Source organism: Leucoraja erinacea, unplaced genomic scaffold, assembly GCF_028641065.1.
Source record: "Leucoraja erinacea ecotype New England unplaced genomic scaffold, Leri_hhj_1 Leri_184S, whole genome shotgun sequence".
Classification (NCBI taxonomy): domain Eukaryota; kingdom Metazoa; phylum Chordata; class Chondrichthyes; order Rajiformes; family Rajidae; genus Leucoraja; species Leucoraja erinaceus.
Window position 1 is genome coordinate 30,110 of NW_026576085.1, and position 24,933 is coordinate 55,042.

General features: G+C 43.5%; 1 protein-coding gene across 2 annotated transcripts in view; it reads left to right on the forward strand.

The window, feature by feature from the left end:
- The first annotated feature begins 12,890 nt into the window (after positions 1–12,890).
- Positions 12,891–24,933, forward strand: part of LOC129716196 (interferon-induced protein with tetratricopeptide repeats 5-like) — a 36,948-nt gene continuing 24,905 nt past the window's right edge. For both annotated transcript variants that reach the window (XR_008726609.1, XM_055666068.1), the window contains exon 1: positions 12,891–16,298. Coding sequence is in view for 1 of the 2 variants with exons in the window: in XM_055666068.1 (XP_055522043.1) it covers positions 16,285–16,298 (14 nt within the window). In the remaining variant the exon portion in view is untranslated. The remainder of the gene's footprint in view (positions 16,299–24,933) is intronic.

Consider the following 24,933-nt stretch of genomic DNA (forward strand, 5'->3'; position numbering starts at 1 on the left):
TTCCGTATTTCGTACGGAAATACGAATTCTCTTTGTTAAATAATTTGTTTGTTTTTTTAATTCGCCATCCGGATTTTTTTTTTAAACGAACATGTATAACCAAAGATCTTCTAGCAGAGCTCCACTATAGGATCTTTGTGTATAAGAACCGCTGCACGGCCATCAGACACAAACGATTTGTTAACTTCTACTTCTTCTTCTTCTTTGGAGTTTTACGGCAGCCGGCATCCGCAATGTTGCATTGCTGCCACCTTCTGGCTTCATTCCACAGTATTCATGTCTTTATATTAGATCGTTTTTATAAGCCCAGAGGCCCTCAAGAAATCAAACAACAACTTTATTCCTTTTTCCTTTCCCTCCACACTCTAGAATGTTCTTTACTGATATTTCTGCCAAGCCAATTTTCCTCATTTCAATTATCATAAATCCTCTTTCTGTCTCATATCTCCTAATATGCAACTAGGGCATGTTGAACTGTTTCTGGTTGATGGCATTCCTCACACAGCCCAGTAGGGTGTTTTCCCAATATTTTTAATGTGCTGATCAGGTGAGTGTGTCCTATCCTCAATCTTGTTAATACTACCTGTTCCCTCCTGTTCCCCCCTCTTCTTGCTGTAATGCCCACTCTGTTTTGTAGCGAATAGAGGTGTCTCCCCTTTGTCTCCTGTTCCCAGTATTGTTGCCATTTCTGATTTATTTTCTTCCACACAATGTGTTTTCCTTCAGATTTGGATAGTTGTAAGTTTACCTCTATGTTTCTTTTTTTTACAGCCTCCTTTGCTAATTTATCCACCTTTTCATTCCCTAGAACACCAATGTGTGCTGGGACCCACAACAAAGTCACGTCACTGCCCCTCCTTGTCACTTGGCTTAATAGTAGCAGGATTTCACAAACTAAGTCAGGCTGCCTATGGGATGCACCAGACCCAATACTCTGGATTGCAGATAATGAGTCGCTACATATTACTACTTTACATGGTTGCACCTGTTCCATCCACCGAACTGCCATCAAAATAGCGTACAGTTCCACTGTATATACTGTCAAATAGTTGTTTGTTCTTTTGTAAAGCTCAACATTCATCCCCTGGACTACCACAGCCGCCCCTGTTGTTTCAGCTACTGGATCCTTTGATCCATCTGTGAAAATTAAGAGGTGTTCCCTGTATCTATTATCTATATGGCTATGATATTCTGTCTTTAGGTCTGAATTTTTGTTCCTCCTTTTTGCCTCCCATATCTCCAGATCAACTTTTGGGATGTTCAGTAACCATATTGGCACAGATGGCCACAATACTGCAGGGCAGAACTCTTTGTCCTCTACTCCCATGTCCCTTGCCACAACTCCTCCAACCCAGCCGAAGCTTCCAGACTGAGCCACCCCTCTCTCCCAGCACTCCTGTACTACCTGTTTTGTTGGGTGGTTCTCTCCATGACCCTTAAGGCTTAGCCAGTAATTAGTCATTAGTTGTCTGCGGCTCAGTCTCAACGGCATCTCGCCAGTTTCCACCTGTAGTGCACATGCAGGTGACGTCCGGACACCTCCTATACAGACTCTTAGAGCTTCCGCTTGGACTTTGTCCAACTCGGACAACACTGACTTAGATGCTGACCCATAAGCTATACTGCCATACTCTAGTCTGGATCTGATCAGTGATACATAAATACATTTAAGAGATAATACATCTGCTCCCCACTCTAAACTTGCCAAGCATCTCATTGATGGCTTTTTTGCATTTTTCAATTATTTTTGTAATGTGGACCCTGCATGTTAATCTGGAGTCAAAATGAACCCCCAGGAAACGGAAATCTTTTACTCTTTCCAAATTGTTGCCGTATAGTTTTAACTGGACATCCTCTTTAATTTTCTTCCTTGTGAAAACTATTGTCTTTGTCTTCTCTATAGAGAATTTAAAACCCCATTTCTCTCCCCACTCTTCCACCTGGGCTATCCCTTGCTGTACTTTTTCCACGATAAAATCTATATTCCTCCCCCTTCTCCATAGGCTGCCATCATCTGCAAAGAGCGATCGCCCCATCTCTGGTTGAATGTTTGCAAATATATCATTGATCATGATTGAGAATAGGATCGGGCTTATCGCACTTCCCTGGGGAGTTCCATTCTCGACTACACATTTACTAAAGATGTCTGACCCTATTTTAACTTGGATACTTCTACCATTGAGAAAATCCATCATCCAGTTAAAAATATTTCCTCCTACTCCCATTAAATGCAGCTTTATTAGAAGACCTTCTCTCCGCAACATAGCGTAAGCCTTCTCTACATCAAAAAATATGGTAACTACAGATTATTTTTTGACTTGTGCTTTCCTTATATCATCTTCCAAGCACAGAACTGGATCATTAGTACCTCTCCCTTTTCTAAAGCCACTCTGATAATTAGCCACTATACCTTTTTCTTCCACTAGATGCATTAATCTTTCATTTACCACTCTTTCCATCAGTTTACACATGTGTGCTGTTAAAGCTATAGGTCTATAATTTCGATTTGTTGACTAGTGCTGTTAGCACTTCTTAACAGCAAGTACTTAATACATTGTTATAAAATGTCATCAATGCATCCATCCGCATTCCTCAGCAAATGTTATTGTGTTTTGAACAAGTATTAATGACGCCGTGTTCCTTTGAATAAAATTCACGCGGCATCATAAATAACCATATAACCATATAACAATTACAGCACGGAAACAGGCCATCTCGGCCCTATAAATACTTGTTTAAAACACAATTACATTTACTGAGGAATGTTGATCGATGACACGTTGAGAATTTCTTTAAACTCACCATCGTGAGTGAGGGCCCCGGACTGCGAGAAGGGACTTCTTCCTGGTGTGCAGGTTAGTCATTCACCTACCGTCCCACGTTGTGTCTCTCTGTGTTTTGCTCTCTCCCTCCCTCCCTCTCTCTCTCTTGCGCTCTCTCTCCCGCTCCCCATCTCGTCTCTCTCTAGTGTTTTGCGATAGACAAAAATGCTGGAGAAACCCAGCGGGTGAGGCAGCTGCCTTGCCTGCTGAGTTCCTCCAGCACTCTGTGTTTTTTGTTTGGCTCTGAAGTTGAAGGTGGCTCAACAGACGGGCATGGGCTCTGGGGAGAGGGTTGTGTTTCTGGTCGAGACCCTTCTTCAGATAATCACAAGTACTCTCACCGAAGAGAGTTCAGTTTAGTCTGAAAAAGGGTCTTCTCTCCAGAGTCGCTGCGCTGCCTGTCCTGCTGAGTTTTTCCAGCTTTATATCTATCTTCAATTTCAGAGAAATACAATTTCTCACGGGGGGCTTATAACGTCTCTAAACCCCTCTGGGACCCTCTGAACCCCGTCTAGCCCCTCTAAACACACCTGAACCCATCTGAAGCCCTCTAAACATCTCTAAACCATTTAAACCCCTCTAAATTAGGAGTCTGCAAGGTGACTTGGATAGGCTGGGTGAGTGGGCAAATGCATGGCAGATGCAGTATAATGTGGATAAATGTGAGGTTATCCACTTTGGTGGCAAAAACATGAGGGTAGACTATTATCTGAATTGTGGCCGATTAGGAAAAGGGGAGATGCAACGAGACCATGGTGTCATGGTTCACCAGTCATTGAAAGTAGGCATGCATGTGCAGCAGGCAGTGAAGAAAGCAAATGGTATGTTAGCATTCATAGCAAAATGATTTGATTATAGGAGCAGGGAGGTTGTACTGCATCAAGTTCCTGGGGGTGCATATAACGGACACCTTAAACTGGTCCACAAACATTACATCTCTGGCAAAACGGGCACAGTAGCGGTTGTACTTTCTCCGCAGGTTGAGAAGTTTACACCTCCACCTTCCCATCCTCGCCACTTTCTACAGAAGCACAATTGAGTCGGTCATGACCAGCTGCATCTCTACGTGGTGCGGCAGCTGTACAGCTGCGGACTGGAAGTGTCTTCAGAGAGTGGTGAGGACAGCGGAAAAAATCATGGGGACTTCTCTTCCTTCCATCATGGACATGGGGTACAAGCGCTGTCTGATTAGAGCTAAGGGCATTACCAGAGCCCCCACACACCCACAATTTGGACTGTTCATACTGCTTAACTCTGGGAGGAGGTACCGCAGCATGAAGAGCGGGACAACCAGGTTCTGCAACAGCTTCATCCCCCAGGCCATAAGATTACTGAACAATCAACAAAACCGAGGCTAGAACTTTTTAAATATCGACACTTTTTAAAAACTTTTTATATATATTTATTTTACAGAACCATACACATGAGGCGCAATAACGTCTTAACATCATGTCAAAAATTCCATACTCAACACTGTGACTGATGAATGCCAATGTGCCGAAAGCCTCCTTTACCACCCTATCTACCTGTGATGCACTTTCACCGTACATTCACTGCAAAGGTCCTGGCCTGGTTTGACTTCCCAAAATCACCAACTTGCACTAATATGCATTAAACCCCATTAACCATTCCTCAGCCGACTTGCCCAGCTGATCAAGATCCTGCAGTAATTTGAATAAACATCTTCACTTTTATGACACAATGTTGTTTGAAACTTAATAATCATGCCACAGGTGTTACAGTGAGGGGTGTGAGGTGTATCAGTTTTACAGTGTGGGGTGTATCAGTGTTACAGTGTGGGGTGTGTCAGTGTTACAGTGTGGGGCGTATCAGTGTTACAGTGTGGGGTGTGTCAGTTTTACAGTGTGGGGTGTATCATCAGTGTTACAGTGTGGGGTGTATCAGTTTTACAGTGTGGGGTGTATCTGTGTTACAGTGTGGGTTGTATCAGTGTTACAGTGTGTGGTGTATCAGTGTTATAGTGTGAGGTGTATCAGTGTTACAGTGTGGGGTGTATCAGTGTTACAGTGTGGGGTGTATCAGTGTTACAGTGTGGGGTGTATCAGTGTTACAGTGTGGGGTGTATCAGTGTTACAGTGGGGTGTATCAGTGTTACAGTGTGGTGGTGTATCAGTGTTACAGTGTGGGGTGTGTCAGTGTTACAGTGTGGGGTGTGTCAGTGTTACAGTGTGGGGTGTATCAGTGTTACAGTGTGGGGTGTATCAGTGTTACAGTGTGGGGTGTGTCAGTGTTACAGTGTGGGGTGTGTCAGTGTTACAGTGTGTGTATCAGTGTACAGTGGGGTGTATCAGTGTTACAGTGTGTGGTGTATCAGTGTTACAGTGTGGGGTGTATCAGTGTTACAGTGTGGGGTGTATCAGTGTTACAGTGAGGGGTGTATCAGTGTTACAGTGTGAGGGGTGTATCAGTGTTACAGTGTGGGGTGTATCAGTGTTACAGTGGGGTGTATCAGTGTTACAGTGTGGGGTGTGTCAGTGTTACAGTGTGGGGTGTATCAGTGTTACAGTGTGGGGTGTATCAGTGTTACAGTGAGGGGTGTGGGTACCTCGGGACACGAGATAATTAACTAAACTTAAACTGAAGTGAACTAGGATTTATCAGTGTTACAGTGGCTGGCTAAAAGACCTCATTACTCATGACTCATTCACCTCATGGCTCAAGAGATTAGAATTTGATCACCCCTCAGCCCTGTGTTGCATGGAATAAAGTCCCAGCCTACCCAACCTCGCCCTAAAGCCTCTATTCCTGGCAACATACCGAGAAAGCTTCTCTGCACTTTATCCAGCTTAATACAAGCCTTCCTGCAGCAGTGTGACCAAAACTGAACACAATACTCCAGATGCAGGCGCAATAACGTCTTAACATCATGTCAAAAATTCCATACTCAACACTGTGACTGATGAATGCCAATGTGCCGAAAGCCTCCTTTACCACCCTATCTACCTGTGATGCCACTTTCACCATACATTCACTGCAAAGGTCCTGGCCTGGTTTGACTTCCCAAAATCACCAACTTGCACTTATCTGCATTAAACTCCATTAACTATTCCTTAGTCGACTTGCCCAGCTGATCAAGATCCTGCAGTAATTTGAATAAGCATCTTCACTTTCAAGCTTTTGTACCTTTTGCCCAATAACCATATAACCATATAACAATTACAGCACGGAAACAGGCCATCTCGGCCCTACAAGTCCGTGCCGAACAAATTTTTTTTTGCCCTTAGTCCCACCTGCCTGCATTCATACCATAACCCTCCATTCCCTTCTCATCCATATGCCTATCCAATTTATTTTTAAATGATACCAATGAACCTGCCTCCACCACTTCCACTGGAAGCTCATTCCACACCGCTACCACTCTCTGAGTAAAGAAGTTCCCCCTCATATTACCCCTAAACTTCTGTCCCTTAATTCTGAAGTCATGTCCTCTTGTTTGAATCATCCCTATTCTCAAAGGGAAAAGCTTGTCCACATCAACTCTGTCTATCCCTCTCATCATTTTAAAGACCTCTATCAGGTCCCCCCTTAACCTTCTGCGCTCCAGAGAATAAAGACCTAACTTATTCAACCTATCTCTGTAACTTAGTTGTTGAAACCCAGGCAACATTCTAGTAAATCTCCTCTTTACTCTCTCTATTTTGTTGACATCCTTCCTATAATTGGGCGACCAAAATTGTACACCATGCTCCAGATTTGGTCTCACCAATGCCTTGTACAATTTTAACATTACATCCCAGCTTCTATACACAATGCTCTGATTTATAAAGGCTAACATACCAAAAGCTTTCTTTACCACCCTATCTATATGAGATTCCACCTTCAAGGAACTATGCACGGTTATACCCAGATCCCTCTGCTCAACTGTATTCTTCAATTCCCTACCATTTACCATGTACGTCCTATTTTGATTTGTCCTGCCAAGGTGTAGCACCTCACATTTATCAGCATTAAACTCCATCTGCCATCTTTCAGCCCATTTTTCCAAATGGCATAAATCACTCTGTAGACTTTGGAAATCCTCTTCATTATCCACAATTTATTATCCACATTATCCTCTTCATTATCTTGGTATCATCTGCATACTTACTAATCCAATTTACCACACCTTCATCCAGATCATTGATGTACATGACAAACAACAAAGGACCCAACACAGATCCCTGAGGCACCCCACTAGTCACCTGCCTCCAACCCGATAAACAGCCATCCACCATTACCCTCTGGCTTCTCCCATTCAGCCACTGTTGAATCTTGCTATTCCTGCATTATACCCACTTTTATGACACGATGCTGTTTGAAACTTAATAATCATTTGAAATTTAATAATCATGCCTCATATATTGTACAACAATAGGCCCAGCACTGAACCCTGAAGCACAGCGCTAGTCAAGGCCTTCAGTCTGAAAAACATTCTGCACCTCTATGTTCTGCTTCCTTCCATGATAATTGACAATAGACAATAGGTACAGGAGTAGGCCATTCAACGTGATCATGGCTGATCATCCCCAATTAATACCCCGTTCCTGCCTTCTCCCCATATCCCCTGACTCCGCTATCTTCAAGAGCCCTATCTAGCTCTCTCTTGAAAGCATCTAGAGAACCTGCCTCCACCACCCTCTGAGGCAGAGAATTCCACAGACTGACCACATTCCACAGACTGTGAGAAAAAAGTGTTTCCTCATCTCCGTTCCAAATGCTTACCCCTTATTCTTAAACTGTGGCCCCTGGTTCTGGACTCCCCATACAGCGTGAACATGTTTCCTGCCTCTAGCGTGTCCAAACCCTTAACAATCTTATATGTTTCAATAAAATAACCTCTCATCCTTCTAAAAGTGTACAAGCCCAGCTGCTCCATTCTCTCAGCATATGACAGTCCCGCCATCCCGGGAATTAACCTTGTAAACCTACGCTGCACTCCCTCAATAGCAAGAATGCCCTTCCTCAAATTAGGGGACCAAAACTGCACACAAAACTCCAGGTGTGGTCTCACTAGGGCTCTGTACAACTACAGAAGACCCTCTTTGCTCCTATACTCGAATCCTCGTGTTATAAAGGCCAACATGCCATTCGCTTTCTTTATTGCCTGTTGTACCTGCATGCTTACTTTCATAGGCTGATGAACAAGGACCCCCAGATCCCTTTGTACTTCCTATTTTCCCAACTTGACTCCATTTAGATAGTAATCTGCCTTCCTGTTTTTGCTACCAAAGTGGATAACCTCACATTTATCCACATTAAACTTCACCTGCCATGCATCTGCCCACTCACTCAATCTGTCCAAGTCACCCTGCATTCTCATAGCATCCTCCTCACAGTTTACACTGCCACCCTGCTTTATGTCATCTGCAAATCTACTAATGTTACTTTGAATCCCTTCATCTAAATTGATGTATATTGTAAATATCTATGGTCCCAGCACCGAGCCTTGCGGTACCCCACTAGTCACTGCCTGCTATTCTGAAAGGGACCCATTAATCCCTACTCTTTGTTTCCTGTCTGCCATCCAATTTTCTATCCATGTCAGCACTCTACCCCCAATACCATGTGCCCTCATTTTGCCCACTTATCTCCTATGTGGGACCTTATCAAATGCTTTCTGAAAGTTCAGGTACACTACATCTACTGGCTCTCCCTTGTCCATATTCCTAGTTACATCTTCAGAAAATTCTAGAAGATTAGTCAAGCATGATTTCCCCTTCGTAAATCCATGCTGACACGGATCCTGTTACTGCTATCCAAATGTGCAGCTATTTCATCTTTTATAATTGACTCCAGCATCCTCCCCACCACCGATGTCAGGCTAACTGGTCTATAATTCCATTTTCTCTCTCTCACCTTTCTTAAAAAGTGGAATAACATTAGCTACCCTCCAATCCACAGGAACTGATCCTGAATCTATAGAACATTGGAAAATGATCACCAATGCATCCACAATTTCTAGAGCCACTTCCTTAAGTACCCTGGGATGCAGACCATCAGGCCCTGGGGTTTTATCAGCCTTCAGACCCATCAGTCAACCAACACCATTTTCTGCCTAATGTGGATTTCCTTCAGTTCCTCCGTCACCCCAGATCCTCTGGCCACTACTATATCAGGAAGATTGTTTGTGTCCTCCTTAGTGAAGACGGATCCAAAGTACCTGTTCAACTCATCTGCCATTTCCTTGTTCCCTATAATAAATTCACCCTTTTCAGTCTTCAAGGGTCGAACTTTGGTCTAAACTAATGTTTTCCTCTTCACATACCTAAAGAAGCTTTTACTATCCTGCTTTATATTCTTGGCTAGCTTTCTGTATTATTCCTAGAAATACCTGCCATTGTTGTTCCACTGTCATCCCTGCTAGTGTATGTTTCCAGTCAACTTTGGCCAGCTGCTCCCTCATGGCCCCATAGTCCCCTTTATTCACCTGTAATACTGACACCTCCGATCTAGCCTTCTCCCTCTCCAAATGAAGCCAATTCTACATGCAGTTTGCTAGCTCTCCTTGAATCCTGTGCGATCTAACATTCCAGAACACACTATCATGAAGAATCTTTTCAAATGCCTTGCTAAAGTCCATTATACAATGTCTTCTTGCCCTTGATGATGACACTGTTATTGTTTATGTATATATATTTATATATATACACGCAATAGGCGTGTGTTCATTTATAGGTTCATTTATATAAATATATATATATTAAACCTTTTTTGTTGTTTATTATTTATTTTTGTTGTTTATTATTTGAGTATAGAAGCTGGGGTGTAATGTTAAAATTGTACAAGGCATTGGTGAGACCAAATCTGGAGTATGGTCTACAAAATAGAGAGAGTACAGAGGAGATTTACTAGAATGTTGCCTGGGTTTCAACAACTAAGTTACAGAGAAAGGTTGAATGGTTAGGTCTTTATTCTCTGGAGCGGGGGACTTGATAGAGGTCTTTGAAGAGAGGGATAGACAGAGTTGATGTGGACAAGCTTTTCCCTTTGAGAATAGGGAAGATTCAAACAAGAGGACATGACTTCAGAATGAAGGGACAGAAGTTTAGGGGTAACATGAGGGGGAACTTCTTTACTCAGAGAGTGGTAGCGGTGTGGAATGAGCTTCCAGTGGAAGTGGTGGTGGCAGGTTCGTTGGTATCATTTAAAAATAAATTGGATAGGCATATGGATGAAAAGAGAATGGAGGGTTATGGTATGAGTGCAGGCAGGTGGGACTAAGGGAAAAAAGTTGTTCGGCACGGACTTGTAGGGCCGAGATGGCCTGTTTCCGTGCTGTAATTGTTATATGGTTATATTGTTGTATGGTATTTGTATTTGCAATACTGGAGGAAAAAACAGGACTCTGACCCGGCCCCGCCTTGCATAAATGGGGCATGTGTGGAAAAGGTGCAGACTTTCAAATTCCTAGGAGCCCTCATATCCGAGGACCTCTCATGGTCGCCAACAACACGGCAACCGTCAAGAGAGCACAAGGGAGACTCCACGTCCTGACAGAGCTCAGGAGGCACATCACCAAGAAGCTGCTGCTGCTGGCCTTCTACCGGGCGACCATTGACAGTCTACTGACATATTGCATGTCAGTGTGGTATGCAGACTGCCTTGCTGCTGATAAGAAAGCGTTCCAGACAGTGGTAAAAACAGCAGCGAGAATCACCAGCTGCCCACTGCCCTCTCTGGAGGATATTGCCACCTCACGCTACCTCAGCAGGGCCACTAAAATCACCAAAGACTCCACACACCCTGGTCACCACTTCTTCCAACTCTTGCCCTCTGGCAGGCGTTACAGGTCAGCCAAAACACGCACCTCCAGACAGTTTCTTCCCCAGAGCAATCTTCACACTCAACATGAAAAAAGACTGAGTGTTATTCATGCTGTGCTCTTCCATGCTGCTACCACCTCACACTTTACTATCACCATGTACAGTACTGATTACTTACTTATCTTCATACCTAGTTTTTAATATTGTTTTAAAATTGTGTCCTGTGTTTTTATGTTTGTATATTATGCACCAATGGAGTAGCAATAACAATTTAGTGGTATGCAGTGCTTACAACGACAAATAAAGACATTTCATTTCATTTCAATTGCCCAATCGTGTCCTTGACTGACGTTCCGTTTGCTACAGTAAGCTCATGGACAGTGTTGGATGGACTCTCCCTGTCAGACACTGAGAGACAACATCTGGTGAAAATCCACAAGGGAAATTGAGCAACAGATACAAGCAAAGCAGAGGTGAGAGGGAGCTGGGATTGGGAGAGTATGGCCATGCTTCCCAGTGAGGTATCATCATCCACTTTAACTTTCTGAATTCAGATCCTCTTGTGTTGTCCATAGTTCTAATTCCCTTTGCACTAGAATCACCAAGGCACTCTATACTTTCACATAAAAGCACCAAAAAGGCAGGAGTAGGTTATCAGATAACCTGTCGTAGGCCTCAACCCATTTCTAGTGCCTGCAGCTCGTAGCTCTCAATTCCCAAATCTTTGAAAAATCAATCTCCTTCCTCTTTAGTGAAATTATCTCCAGTGATTATCTCCGTGCAGAAATCACCACGCTCCCTCTAAAGATGTTCATGCACAACTTAGTTTTAAATGGCTACCCCATTAATGTGTAACAATGTCACCATTTATTGTTACAGCTATACAGCATGGAAACAGGCCTAATGGGCCAACTTGTCCATGCCAACCAGGCAACCAATTTGGGCTTGGCCCATTTTCATACATTTGGCCCATTCCCTTCTGAACCCTTCCTATACATATACAGTATCTCATAGAACCATATAGTAAGCGAAGTCAATCTGCCGAAGATTGGCCCAACCTGCACCTGAGTCTCCAATTAACCCTCACCCCCCCCCCCCCCCCCCCCCCCCCCCTTTTAAACCTAAGTGGTCTGCTTTTTCATTCCTCTATTTGGGGTAAAAGACTGTGCATTTACCCTAATAATTCCTCTCATTATCTTATGCAGCTCCAAAAAATCACCCACATCTTACAGTGCTCTAAGGAATAAAGTCCTATCCTGCTCAGCCTCTCCCTACAGCTCATGAGTCCAGGAAAAATCCTCAGTAATGTTCTCTGCACCCTTTCCATCTTTCCAATAACAGGGTGACCATGCCTGAACACAATACTCTAAATGTGACCTCACCAATATCTTGTGTGATTGTAAATGACCTCTCAACTTCAATACTCTGTGTTCTGTCTGATTAAGGCCAATGTGCTGAAAGCTTCTTCACCACCCTATTTAACTGTGCCGCAACTTTGAAGCAGCCACGTCTCCCTCCCCAACTATCCTGCTAATCGCTGTGTAGGTCCTGCCCTGGTTTGACTTCCTAAAATGTAACACCTCACACTTCTTTGTATTAAACTCCATCAAGCATTCATCAGTCCACCTTGATCCTGTTGCAAATTTTGATAACATCTCCTTCACTATCTACAGTACCATTCACTTTGCTGTCATTTACAAACTTACCACTCATGCTTTGTACATTCTCATACAAATCATTGATGGCGATACAAACAGCAATGGGCCCACCACTGAACCCTGAGGCGCACCACTAGTCACTATCAACCTCTGCTTCCTCCCATGAAGCCATTTTTCTAGAAACTAAAAAAAGGATCTGCAGATCTGTAACAAAGATAAATACAAAGTGCTGGAGTAACTCTGCGGATCAGGCAGCATTTCTGGAGAAAAAGGGTACATAACATTTTGGGTTAGGACCCTTCTTTAGATGCCAATCCTAATCAACCCATGTCCATCTTAACGCATGTGTATCCTATCCTGCAGAATACTCTTCAGTAACTTTCTGACCACAGATGTTGGACTCACTGGTTTGATTTTCCCAGGCTTTCCACTGCAGCCCTTCTTGAATAGAGCCACAACATTTGCCAATAGACAATAGACAATAGGTGCAGGAGTATGCCATTCGGCCCTTCCAGCCAGAACCACCATTCAATGTGATCATGACTGATCATCCACGATCAGTACCCTGTTCCTGCCATCTCCCCAGAGGGTAATGGTGGATGGTTGTTTGTCGGGTTGGAGGCAGGTGACTAATGGGGTCGGTGTTGGGTCCTTTGTTGTTTGTCATGTACATCAATGATCTGGATGAAGGTGTGGTAAATTGGATTAGTAAGTATGCAGATGATACCAAGATAGGGGGTGTTGTGGATAATGAAGAGGATTTCCAAAGTCTACAGAGTGATTTAGGCCATTTGGAAGAATGGGCTGAAAGATGGCAGATGGAGTTTAATGCTGATAAATGTGAGGTGCTACACCTTGGCAGGACAAATCAAAATAGGACGTACATGGTAAATGGTAGGGAATTGAAGAATACAGTTGAACAGAGGGAACTGGGAATAACCGTGCATAGTTCCTTGAAGGTGGAATCTCATATAGATAGGGTGGTAAAGAAAGCTTATGGTATGCTAGCCTTTATAAATCAGAGCATTGAGTATAGAAGCTTGGATGTAATGTTAAAATTGTACAAGGCATTGGTGAGACCAAATCTGGAGTATGGTGTACAATTTTGGTCGCCCAATTATAGGAAGGATGTCAACAAAATAGAGAGAGTACAGAGGAGATTTACTAGAATGTTGCCTGGGTTTCAACAACTAAGTTACAGAGAAAGGTTGAATAAGTTAGGTCTTTATTCTCTGGAGCGAAGAAGGTTAAGGGGGGACTTGATAGAAGTCTTTAAAATGATGAGAGGGATAGACAGAGTTGATGTGGACAAGCTTTTCCCTTTGAGAATAGGGATGATTCAAACAAGAGGACATGACTTCAGAATGAAGGGACAGAAGTTTAGGGATAACATGAGGGGGAACTTCTTTACTCAGAGAGTGGTAGCGGTGTGGAATGAGCTTCCAGTGGAAGTGGTGGAGGCAGGTTCGTTGGTATCATTTAAAAATAAATTGGATAGGCATATGGATGAGAAGTGAATGGAGGGTTATGGTATGAGTGCAGGCAGGTGGGACTAAGGGAAAAATGTTGTTCGGCACGGACTTGTAGGGCCGAGATGGCCTGTTTCCGTGCTGTAATTGTTATATGTTATATGTTATATCCCCTGACTTCGCTATTTTTAAGAGCTCTACTTTGCTCTCTCTTGAAACTATCCAGAGAACTGGCCTCCACCTGAGGCAGAGAATCCCACAGACTCACAACTGTGTGTGAAAAAAGTGTTTCCTCTTCTCTGTTCTAAATGGTTTACCCCTTATTCTTAAACTGTGGCCCCAGGTTCTGGACTCCCCCAACATCGGGAACATGTTTCCTGCCTCTAGTGTGTCCAAACCCAAAATAATCTTATATGTGTCAATAAGATTCCCTCTCATCCTTCTAACTTCGAAAGTATACAAGCCCAGCCGTTCCATTCTCTCAGCATATGGCAGTCCGCACATCCTGGGAATTACTCTTGTAAACCTATAATAGCAAAATCTCCTTCCTCAAATTTTGAGTCCAAAACTACACACAATACTCCAGGTGTGGTCTCACTAGGGCCCTTTACAACTGCAGAAGAATCGCTTTGCTCTTATACTAAACTCCTCTTGTTATGAAGGCCAACATGCCATTTGCTTTCTTTACTGCCTGCTGTACCTGCATGCTTACTTTAATGGTCTGAAGAACAAGGACCCCCAGATTCCGTTGTAGTTCCCCTATTCCCAACCATTTAGATAATAATCATCCTTCCTATTTTTGCTATCAAAGTGGATAACCTCACAATCATCCACATTAAACTGCATCTGCCATGCATCTGCCCACCTACCAGGTAATTAGCCACTCTCCAGTCCTGCAGCACCCACCCATATTTAATGACCACTCATAAATCTCAGCCTGGGGACCTCCAATTTCCTCTCTGGTTTCCCACTGTGTCCTTGAATATAACTGATCAGGCTTGGTAGTTATGTCAACCTTCATACATATTAGGAGCTTCAGCACCTTCTCAATCATATTACCGACTGCCCTCATGACACGACCATTGACTGTCCCAAGTTCCCTGGTCGTCGTGTTAAAGAGAAATATTCATTGACGACTTTGCCCATTTTCTGGCTCCCCCTTTTCCTTTAATGTACTTAAAAAATATCTTGGGATTGTCCTTAATGTTCTCTGCCAGAGCTATTTCCTGTCCTCTTTTTGCCCACCTGATTTCTTCCTTTCGTTTGCTCCTCAATTCCTGAAACTACTCCAGTAAAACATATGATTCCAGTTCCTACACCTGCCCCGTGCCTCCTTCTTCTTGACTACAACATAATTCTTTCTTGTCATCCAAGCTTCCTTTATGCCTACGCTTCTTGCCATTCACTCTTGCTGGAACATGCATGTCCTGGACCCGTTTCAACACACATTTAAAAACTTCCACCAGATGTTTCTTTTCCTTCAATTGACCTGTTCCAATCAAGTTGAGCGAGTTCCTGTTGAATAAATTTAAAGATTGCCTTGCCCTAATTTAGAATTTAAATCTGTGGGCTCGCCCTGTATCTATCCACAACTATCTGAAACCCTATAGAACAGTGGTCACTGGTCCCAAAAGGCTCAACCACGAAAATTTCATCAATTTGCACCTCCCGTTTTCCAAAGACCTGAGGACACTTTTGAGAACATGCAATGCAGATGCTGCACTGTCTAAAATCCCCAACGACAACCTTATTTGTCCTACAGCCACCTACAATCTCCTGGCATATTTGTTCTTCTAATTACCATAATCATTCACTATTTGGGGGCCTGTGGTACACTCCCAACAAGGTGATTATCAAAGTGTTAATAAACATTACGTTGCACTAAACATTTGCTGAGAGTCTTTTGTCTGACACGTCAGTTGACACCCTTTAGAGGTAATATGGTCAACACAAGAAATCAGGAGCCCCTGGTGACAGTGTGAAACTATGGGCTACCAATGCTTCAGACATCATTTTGAATGTGGCCTTGTGAAAAGAAAACCTTTTTTTAAATCAAAATCAACTTTATTCAGAATAGATATACAAAAAAAGAACTGTGAAAAATTATTCCGACATTCTCGGAGGCTATACATACATTCATTTGCATCGTATCATAGTGTTCACAAATATTTAGTCTGGCACCCTTGCCATTCATGTGTCCCCCTGGGGTGATATCCCTTCCCTCTTTTGAGGCAAAGAGATAAACAGGATCTTCTCAGTTGGGCAACTGGTTATGTTTGACAGACATGATGAGCAGGCAGAGAAAAGATCACCCAATCAGGCTGGGCCTGGTGAATGTAGTGACTCTGTTGCTATTGTGCTCTGGGCTTGTAATTGGATCCAGGCAGTTCTGCCTCGGGTACATTGGAAGATCATTGTCATCATTTCTTGCAAAAGCTAGTTTCACTTTCGAGGTTAAGTTTCAGGAAATGATTGTTTGGGGAAGTCAATGCCAGCAACACTCTTCTCAATCGACTCCACAGTAAAAGTGCTGCCTAAGCTGTAAACATAAATTCAAAGAGCAGTGTATCTAATGAACACGATGAGGTACAGTACACTGTATTCCCTTCTGTATTAAGTTTATGTGTTAATCATTGTTTGTTTGATTAGTATGTGTAATGTATTATAATACATTTGATGCGTGTAATCGGTGCCATATGTTCAGAGACAGATCATTAAATGTAGGTTAACGTGTACGTGTAGAAAGAAAGTTATTTTAAGCTGATGAACTTTCATTATTGGAAGAGTATCTTATCTCCAATCTGGTGAAATTGCTGCCAGATTTCAGAAAACAAATGTTTTTGTTATTCAGACTTCTTGCATACTTTGTCTGTGGTTACAGATGTGTACCAGTTAACATCCTGTTAAGGAGGCCTTTCGATCTACCATCTTCATGCTGACCATCAAGCATGCATCTACACTAACCCTAAAAGCACTAATTGCTACCATTTCCATGATTCAATGGATATTTATTGTCACAGATGTAAATTAGAGTATATAGTGAAATTCATGTTGCATATAATGCCAGTGCTGTAATATGTGTCGTCATTTCATCGAGTTCAGTCTGGATTCCCGTGTGCTCGTTCCACCGGAGCGACTCCCGATCCCCTCCGTCACACACGACCGCTTGGCCCGCGAACCGTCGTCTCTCTCTTCTCCTCGCCGGTCATCTTGTGTCCTGGGGGCAACCTTCTGCAACTTAGCTTCTAATCGCGGGAGACATTACCCCGGTTCACACTCCTACTGGCCCTTGTTCTCCATGCCCAATGTCTCCTGCAACTACATCCCAATATGATGAGTTATTCCATGTCCAAGGAGCCTCCAAGCGAGTCCGGCCACCTCCGTCGAAGCCTCTCCGCCGGTTTCGGCTGGCGGACGAAGCCCCCGGGCTAGTGAGGGTAGCAATAGTACAGATGAATGAGTGGCTGAGGATTTGATGCATGGGACAGGGATTCAGATTTTTGGGCCATTGGAATCTGGTTTGTGGTAGAGGTGAGATTTACAAGAGGGACAGCATGCACCTGAACTGGAGGGACACCAACAGTCTTGCTGGGAGATTTGCTCGCGCTACTCGGGAGGATTTAACTGGAATAGCAGGGAAGTGGGAACCAGAACAGCAGGACAGGAAATGGAAGGTCTGATGAGAAAGTTGGGGTTAGGCATGTGGCGGGGTTATGAGGAATATAAACTGAGTAGGAAAGAACTCATGCGGGTGATTAGAAGGGAAAGTGGCCATGAAGGGCCATTGCAAATATGCTGGGGTAGCTTGTGGTTGAGAAGGATGTGGTGCTGGGGCTCTTGAAGAGCATTAAGGTGGCCAGGTCAGGACCAGATGGGATCTAACCCAGGTCATTGAGGGAAGCAAGAGAGGAGATTGTGGGAGCCTTGGTGAGGATCTTTGTCATGGTGAGTGGCCAATGATGTTCCTTTGTTTAACATAGAATCATACAGTGCCCTCCATAATATTTGGGACAAAGACTCATCATTTATTTATTTGCCTTTGTACTCCACAATTTGAGATATGTAATAGACAAAAATCGCATGTGGTTAAAGTGCACGCTGTCAGATTTTAATAAAGGGTATTTTTGAACATTTTGCTTTCACCATGTAGAAATTACAGCACTGTTTAAACATAGTCCCCCCATTTCAAGCCACCATAATGTTTTAGGACACAGCAATGTCATGAATATGAAAGTAGTCATGTTTAGTATTTTGTTGCATATCCTTTGCATGCAATGACTGCTTGAAATCTGCGATTCATGGACATCACCAGTTGCTGGGTGTCTTCTCTGGTGATGCTCTGCCAGGCCTGTATTGTAACCATCTTTAACCTATGCTTGTTTTGGGGACTAGTCCCCTTCAGTTTTCTCTTCAGCATATAAAAGGCATGCTCAATTGGATTCAGATCGGGTGATTGACTTGGCCACTCAAGAATTGACAATATTTAGCTTTGAAAAACTCCTTTGTTGCTTTAGTAGTATGTTTGGGATCATTGTCTTGCTGTAGAATGAAATGCCGGCCAATGTTTTGAGACATTTGTTTGAACTTAAGCAGATAGGAGGTACTTTGCTCTTGCCATCATAGAAACATAGAAATTAGGTGCAGGAGGAGGCCATTCGGCCCTTCGAGCCAGCGCCGCCATTCATTGTGATCATGGCTGATCGTCCCCTATCAATAACCCGTGAGCCAACTTTCAGTACAAGGACGCCCAGGTCTCTCTAATATAAGTTAATCTTCGTCTCATCTGTCCAAAAGACCTTTATCCAGAACTGAGGTTGCTCTTTTAAGTACTTCTTGGCAAACTGTAACCTGGCCATCCTAATTTTGCGACTAACCAGTGGTTTGCATCTTGCAGTGTAGCCTCTGTATTTCTGTTCATGAAGTCTTCTGCGGACAGTGGTCATTGACAAATCCACACCTGACTCCTGAAGATCTGTCGGACAGCTGTTTGGGGATTTTTCTTTATTACAGAGATAATTCTTCTGTCATCAGCGGTGGAGGTGTTCCTTGGCTTGCGATTAGTAAGCTCACCACTGCCAGTGCTCTCTTCTTAATGATGTTCGAAACAGTTGATTTTGGTAAGCCTAAGGTTTGTCTGATGTCTCTAACAGCATTCTTGTTTCTTAGTCTCATAATGGCTTCTTTGACTATCATTGGTCCTCATGTTGACAAACAGCAATAATATTTCCAAAGGTGATGGAAAGACTGGAAGAAAGAGCATTAAGGAGGCATTTAAACACTCCTGAGCCATTACAAACACCCGTGAAGCCATGTGTCACAAACATCATGGTGCGCTGAAATGGGGGGACTATGTGTAAACACAGTTGTAAATTCGACATGGTGAAAGCAAAATATATAAAAATACCCTTTAATAAAATCTGACAATGTGCACTTTACTTTGCTGTGATTTTTCTTCTCTTACAAATCTCAAATGATGGAGATATACAGAGGCAAATAAATATATGATGGGTCTTTGTCCCAAACATTATGGAGGGCACTGTAGAAAATAGGTGCAGGAGTAGATCATGGCTGATCTTCCAAAATCTGTACCCCGTTCCTGCCTTTTCACCATATTCCTTGATTCCTAAATCTCTCTCTTGAAAAGTCTTCAAAAGGGAAATGGAGAGAATCCAGTGATCCTCATGTCAGTGGTAGGGAAATTATTGGAAAGTATTCCTCAAGATAGGATTTATTCCCAGTTGGAAGAGAATGGGCCGATTAAGGATAGCCAGCACGATTTCGTGCGCAGCTGGTCTTTTTTTTTACAAACTTGAGTGTTTCTGAGAGTTGATGAAGGAGATTGATGAAGGTTGAGTGATGGATGTTATCATACATACATTTTTGTAAGGCTTTTGATCACTTCCCTCATGATAGGCTGATCCAGAATATTAAGATGCATAGAATTCACTGTGACTTGGCCATATTGATTCAGAACTGGCTGATTCATAGAAGACAGAGTGTTGTGGTGGAAGGAAGATATTCTGGTTGGATGTCTGTGACTAGGGGAGTTCCGTAGAGATCTGTGCTGGGACATTTGCTGTTGTCGTACAGGCTGATGCGATCAGTTTAACTTGATATCATGTTTGGCTCAAGCAATCCCTCTGCTGTGCTGTTCTATGTTCTAATGACAAGTATCATTAATGGTCTGCATAAAGAATAAAATGAATAGATTCAACTTTTCATTTGAATGATTGCCTTGTGGTACTTTTTAAGAGTTTTGTGAATTGTGATTCATATAATTATATTGTATTAAGACATTTCTTTTATTACTGTGGTGCCGACTTACATCTAATTTGGCTCATGATCATCAGTGATGGTTGTACCTCAATGCAGATTGCTGGGGATATTGTATAATATTGGTATTGGTTCATTATTACCACGTGTACCTAGGTTAATTCAGGCAACTCATAGCATGCATGAAGACAATCAAACCATTCCTTCTCTCCAGAGATGCTGCCTGTCCCGCTCAGTTACTCCAGCAATTTGTGTGTCATTCCTGAGTATGATGGGGAGTGCAAAAAGTGAAAGGAAAGAGAGTGCAAAATGTAATGTTACAATTTAGAGCAGCACAGTCGTGCAGCGGTAGTGTTGCTGCTTCACAGCGCCAGAAACAGAGGTTCATGCCTGATCATGGGTGCTTTCTATACAGAGTTTCTACGTTCTCCCTGTGACTGCATTTAAAAAGTTTCAGAAGCGATAAATCTGGCTGTAATTATTTTAAATCACCCATGGTTCTCAAGTGGGTTTTTACATACAAAAGGAAAATGCATCTGAAGAAAAATTTAGCCAAATTTATCACTTCTGAGACTTTTTAGATACCAAAGGAAACAAAAAAAAACACAAATAATGCCTTACTGTTGATGAAATGTAGTGAGCAAACGCGATAATTCCCAATATTTTCAATTCCGATATCTGCACAGCCAATGTTTACCAAGCACTTTAGCTGCTGTTGTCCCTTCAGCTCTCGCTTCTATTTACCTATATTTCACTTCACTTTTAGAATTCCAAAGTTGGGGACATGTCTCTCACACTGACCCCGACTTCCACAATTTATTTTTCAGCTCAAAAATCAACATTTTGGCATTTTGAACAGGTAGGAAAGTAGGCGTTTCTTGCAATAATAACATAAACTGGAGGTTACGGATGTCCTCCGGACGGATCGAACAGCTCCATGCGTCATGCCCTATGACCCAGTGACCTTACGTGCAACCTCCCTATAAGATCAACCCTCATCCTCCTGCTCTCCGTGTGATGAATTCTAGGCTGCTCAACCTCTCACTGTAGCTCAGACCCCAGAGTCCTGGCAACATCCTTGTACATTTTCTCTGCACCCTTTCCAACTTAACAACATCTTTCATATAAATTGGTACCCAAAACTGAACACAATACTATAAATGTGACCTCATTGTCATATCACTGCAACATGATCTCCCAAAGTCTATACTGAGTACTCTGGCTGATAAAGGCCAATGTGCTAAAAGCCTTTTTGACCACCCTATCTACCTGTGATTCCACCTTCAAGAAACCATGCACCAACACTCCAAGATCCCTCTGCTCTACAACACTTCCCAGAGCCCTATCATTCACTGTGTTGGTCCTGTCCATGTTAGACTTGCCATAATGCAACACCTCACATTAAAAAAAATCCTTCAACCATACCTTAGCCCACCTGCCCAAATGATTAAAATCTTGCTGTAAATTCTGACAACCATCATCATTATGTACATTAAAGCACATGGCATTGGGGGTTCAGTATTGATGTGGATAGAGAACTGGCTGGCAAACAGGAAGCAAAGAGTAGGAGTAAACGGGTCCTTTTCACAATGGCAGGCAGTGACTAGTGGGGTACCGCAAGGCTCAGTACTGGGACCCCAGCTATTTACAATATATATTAATGATCTGGATGAGGGAATTGAAGGCAATGTCTCCAAGTTTGCGGATGACACTAAGCTGGGGGGCAGTGTTAGGTGTGAGGAGGATGCTAGGAGACTGCAAGGTGACTTGGATAGGCTGGGTGAGTGGGCAAATGTTTGGCAGATGCAGTTTAATGTGGATAAATGTGAGGTTATCCATTTTGGTGGCAAAAACGGGAAAGCAGATTATTATCTAAACGGTGGCCGATTGGGAAAGGGGGACATGCAGCGAGACCTGGGTGTCATGGTACACCAGTCATTGAAGGTAGGCATGCAGGTGCAGCAGGCAGTAAAGAAAGCAAATGGTATGTTGGCTTTCATAGCAAGAGGATTTGAGTATAGGAGCAGGGAGGTTCTACTGCAGTTGTACAGGGTCTTGGTGAGACCACACCTGGAGTATTGCGTGCAGTTTTGGTCTCCAAATCTGAGGAAGGACATTATTGCCATAGAGGGAGTGCAGAGAAGGTTCACCAGACTGATTCCTGGGATGTCAGGACTGTCTTATGAAGAAAGACTGGATAGACTTGGTTTATACTCTCTAGAATTTAGGAGATTGAGAGGGGATCTTATAGAAACTTACAAAATTCTTAAGGGGTTGGACAGGCTAGATGCAGGAAGATTGTTCCCGATGTTGGGGAAGTCCAGAACAAGGCTTAAGGATAAGGGGGAAATCCTTTAAAACCGAGATGAGGAGAACTTTTTTCACACAGAGAGTGGTGAATCTCTGGAACTCTCTGCCACAGAGGGTAGTTGAGGCCAGTTAATTGGTTATATTTAAGAGGGAGTTAGATGTGGCCCTTGTGGCCAAGGGGATCAGAGGGTATGGAGAGAAGGCAGGTACGGGATACTGAGTTGGATGATCAGCCATGATCATATTAAATGGCGGTGCAGGCTCGAAGGGCCGAATGGCCTACTCCTGCACCTAATTTCTATGTTTCTATGTACATTAGTACCCACTTTAGTGCTCGGGATGCTCCAATTTCCTCCCACATTCCTGACATGCAGTTTTGTAGGTAAATTAGCTTCTGTAAATTGACCCTAGTGTGTAGGATGTGAAACAGGTAGAACATAGAACTCGTGTACATGTGATTATTTTTTGGCACCGACTCAGTCGGCCAAGGAGACTGTTTCCACGCTGTATCTCTAAACTGATCTAAACTACAGAGAATGTTCAGACAATCAACCTTTATTGTCCTTATTGTCATCTTGCAAAGCAACAGTTGTACAGTGCAAAATGAGAATATGTTTCCCAGGGCATAGCACATAAAACATAAACATTTCACACATGAATAAAAACAATAAAAACAATCCAGACCCTGATAAAAACAATACGAATAGTTAAAAAAAGTGCAGGTAAAAACAGCAACATTAAAATACAAGTAAAAACTGTCATAAATTGTCCAGGGCAGATGATTTAAGTGGCCAGTGCCAGAATTGTTATTAAATTGTCAGTGCAAAAGGCAGCAGAATCAGGTGGAGTGACTGTTTAGCAGCCTCACAGCCTGTGGAAGGAAACAGTTTAGCAGTCTGGTTGTCCGGGCGTTAATGCTACGGTATCTCTTGCCTGATGGATGGAGATCCAGGTGTGTGTGGAGGGGGTGCAGTTTGTCCTTTGCTATTCTCAGTGCTTTTTTTCAGGCAGTGGCTCTGGAACATTTCTTGCACCGAGGGTACGGAGATGCCAATGATCCTCTCTGCTCCCCTCACTACCCTCTGCAGAGACTTCCTGTCTGAGCTGTCACAGTTGGAGTACCACGTGTTCATGCAGTACGTGAGTACAGACTCCACCGTGCCCCTGTAAAAAGTCCTGAGGATGTTGGTGGGGAGTGAGGCCTGTTTGAGTTTCCTCAGGTAGTGCAGTCGCTGATGGGCCCCTTTGACAATCCCAGTGTTGTTCCTGGATCAGGTGAGACTGTCTGTGATTTGCACTCCGCCGAACTTTATGTTCTCCACTCTCTCTAACGTGGTGCCACTGATGTTGAAGGGTGTGTGTTTGGGCTGCAACCTCCTGAAGTCGACTATCATCTCCTTGGTTTTGTCGACGTGTAATTCTAAGTTGTTGTAGCTGCACCAGTCCACTAGTTGTTTCACTTCCTCCCTGTACATTGATTCATCATCTCCACTGATGAGTCCCACCACTGTGGTGTCATCTGCAAATTTTATAATCCTGTTGTCCCTGAACCTGGCAGCACAGTCATGTGTGAGCAGTGTGAACAACAGCGGGATGAGCACACAGCCTTGAGGGGAGCCGGTGCTCAGCATGATCGAGCCTGAGGTGTTTCTCCACAAGTCTCTGTGGGATGATGGTATTAAAAGCTGAGCTGAAGTCAATGTACAGGATTCTGGAGAGAGGAGGTGCGGAGAGTGTCTGAGGTGTCTAGAACATAGGTGGGAAGGGATTTGACCAAGGGGGATAGTATGGAGTCAAGTTATGTGGAGATGAGTTCGGTGGGGCACGAACAGGCAGAGACAATGGGTCTGACGGGAGAGCCGGGTTTGTGGATTTTGGGGAGAAGGTAAAAACGGGCTGTGCGGGGCTGGGGAACGATGAGGTTGGAAGCTTGGTCGGGCAGGGCGTGGGAATTGATGAAGTCGGTGATGGTGCTAGATATGGTGGCCTGGAGCTCGTCAGTGGGGTCATGTTCCAAGGGTAAGTAGGAGGAGGTGTCCGAGGGTTGGCGCGTGGTCTCAGCTTTGTAGAGATCGACGCGCCAGACTACCACGGCACCTCCCTTGTCGGCTGGTTCGATGACCCAATCTGGGTTTTTGCGGAGTGATTCAATGGCAGTGCGTTCAGAGGGGGAGAGATTGGAGTGAGACAGGGGAGTGGAGAAGTTGAGGCAGTTGACGTCGCGGCGGCAGTTCTGGATAAAGAGTTCCAGAGCCGGGACATTACTTCAGTCTGAAGAAGGGTTTCGGCCCGAAACGTCGCCTATTTCCTCCGCTCCATAGATGCTGCTGCACCCGCTGAGTTTCTCCAGCAATTTTGCGTACAGGATTCTGGCGTAGGTGTTTTTGTTTTCCAGATGAGTGAGTACTGTGTGCAGCATGGTAGAGATGGCATCTTACGTAGAACAGTTGGGGCGATAGGCAAACTGGAGGGGGTCTAACGATGAGGGGATGGACACGTATTTAGCTTGAGAGCAATATGGTTTGCCTAAAAAGATCATTCCAAGATCCCTGCACTTATAAACTTCAAAATGTGGGTGATTTTCTGATAGCGATATGTCTGAACAATTTTTGTTATCAGACATTTCGAGTGAGCCAAA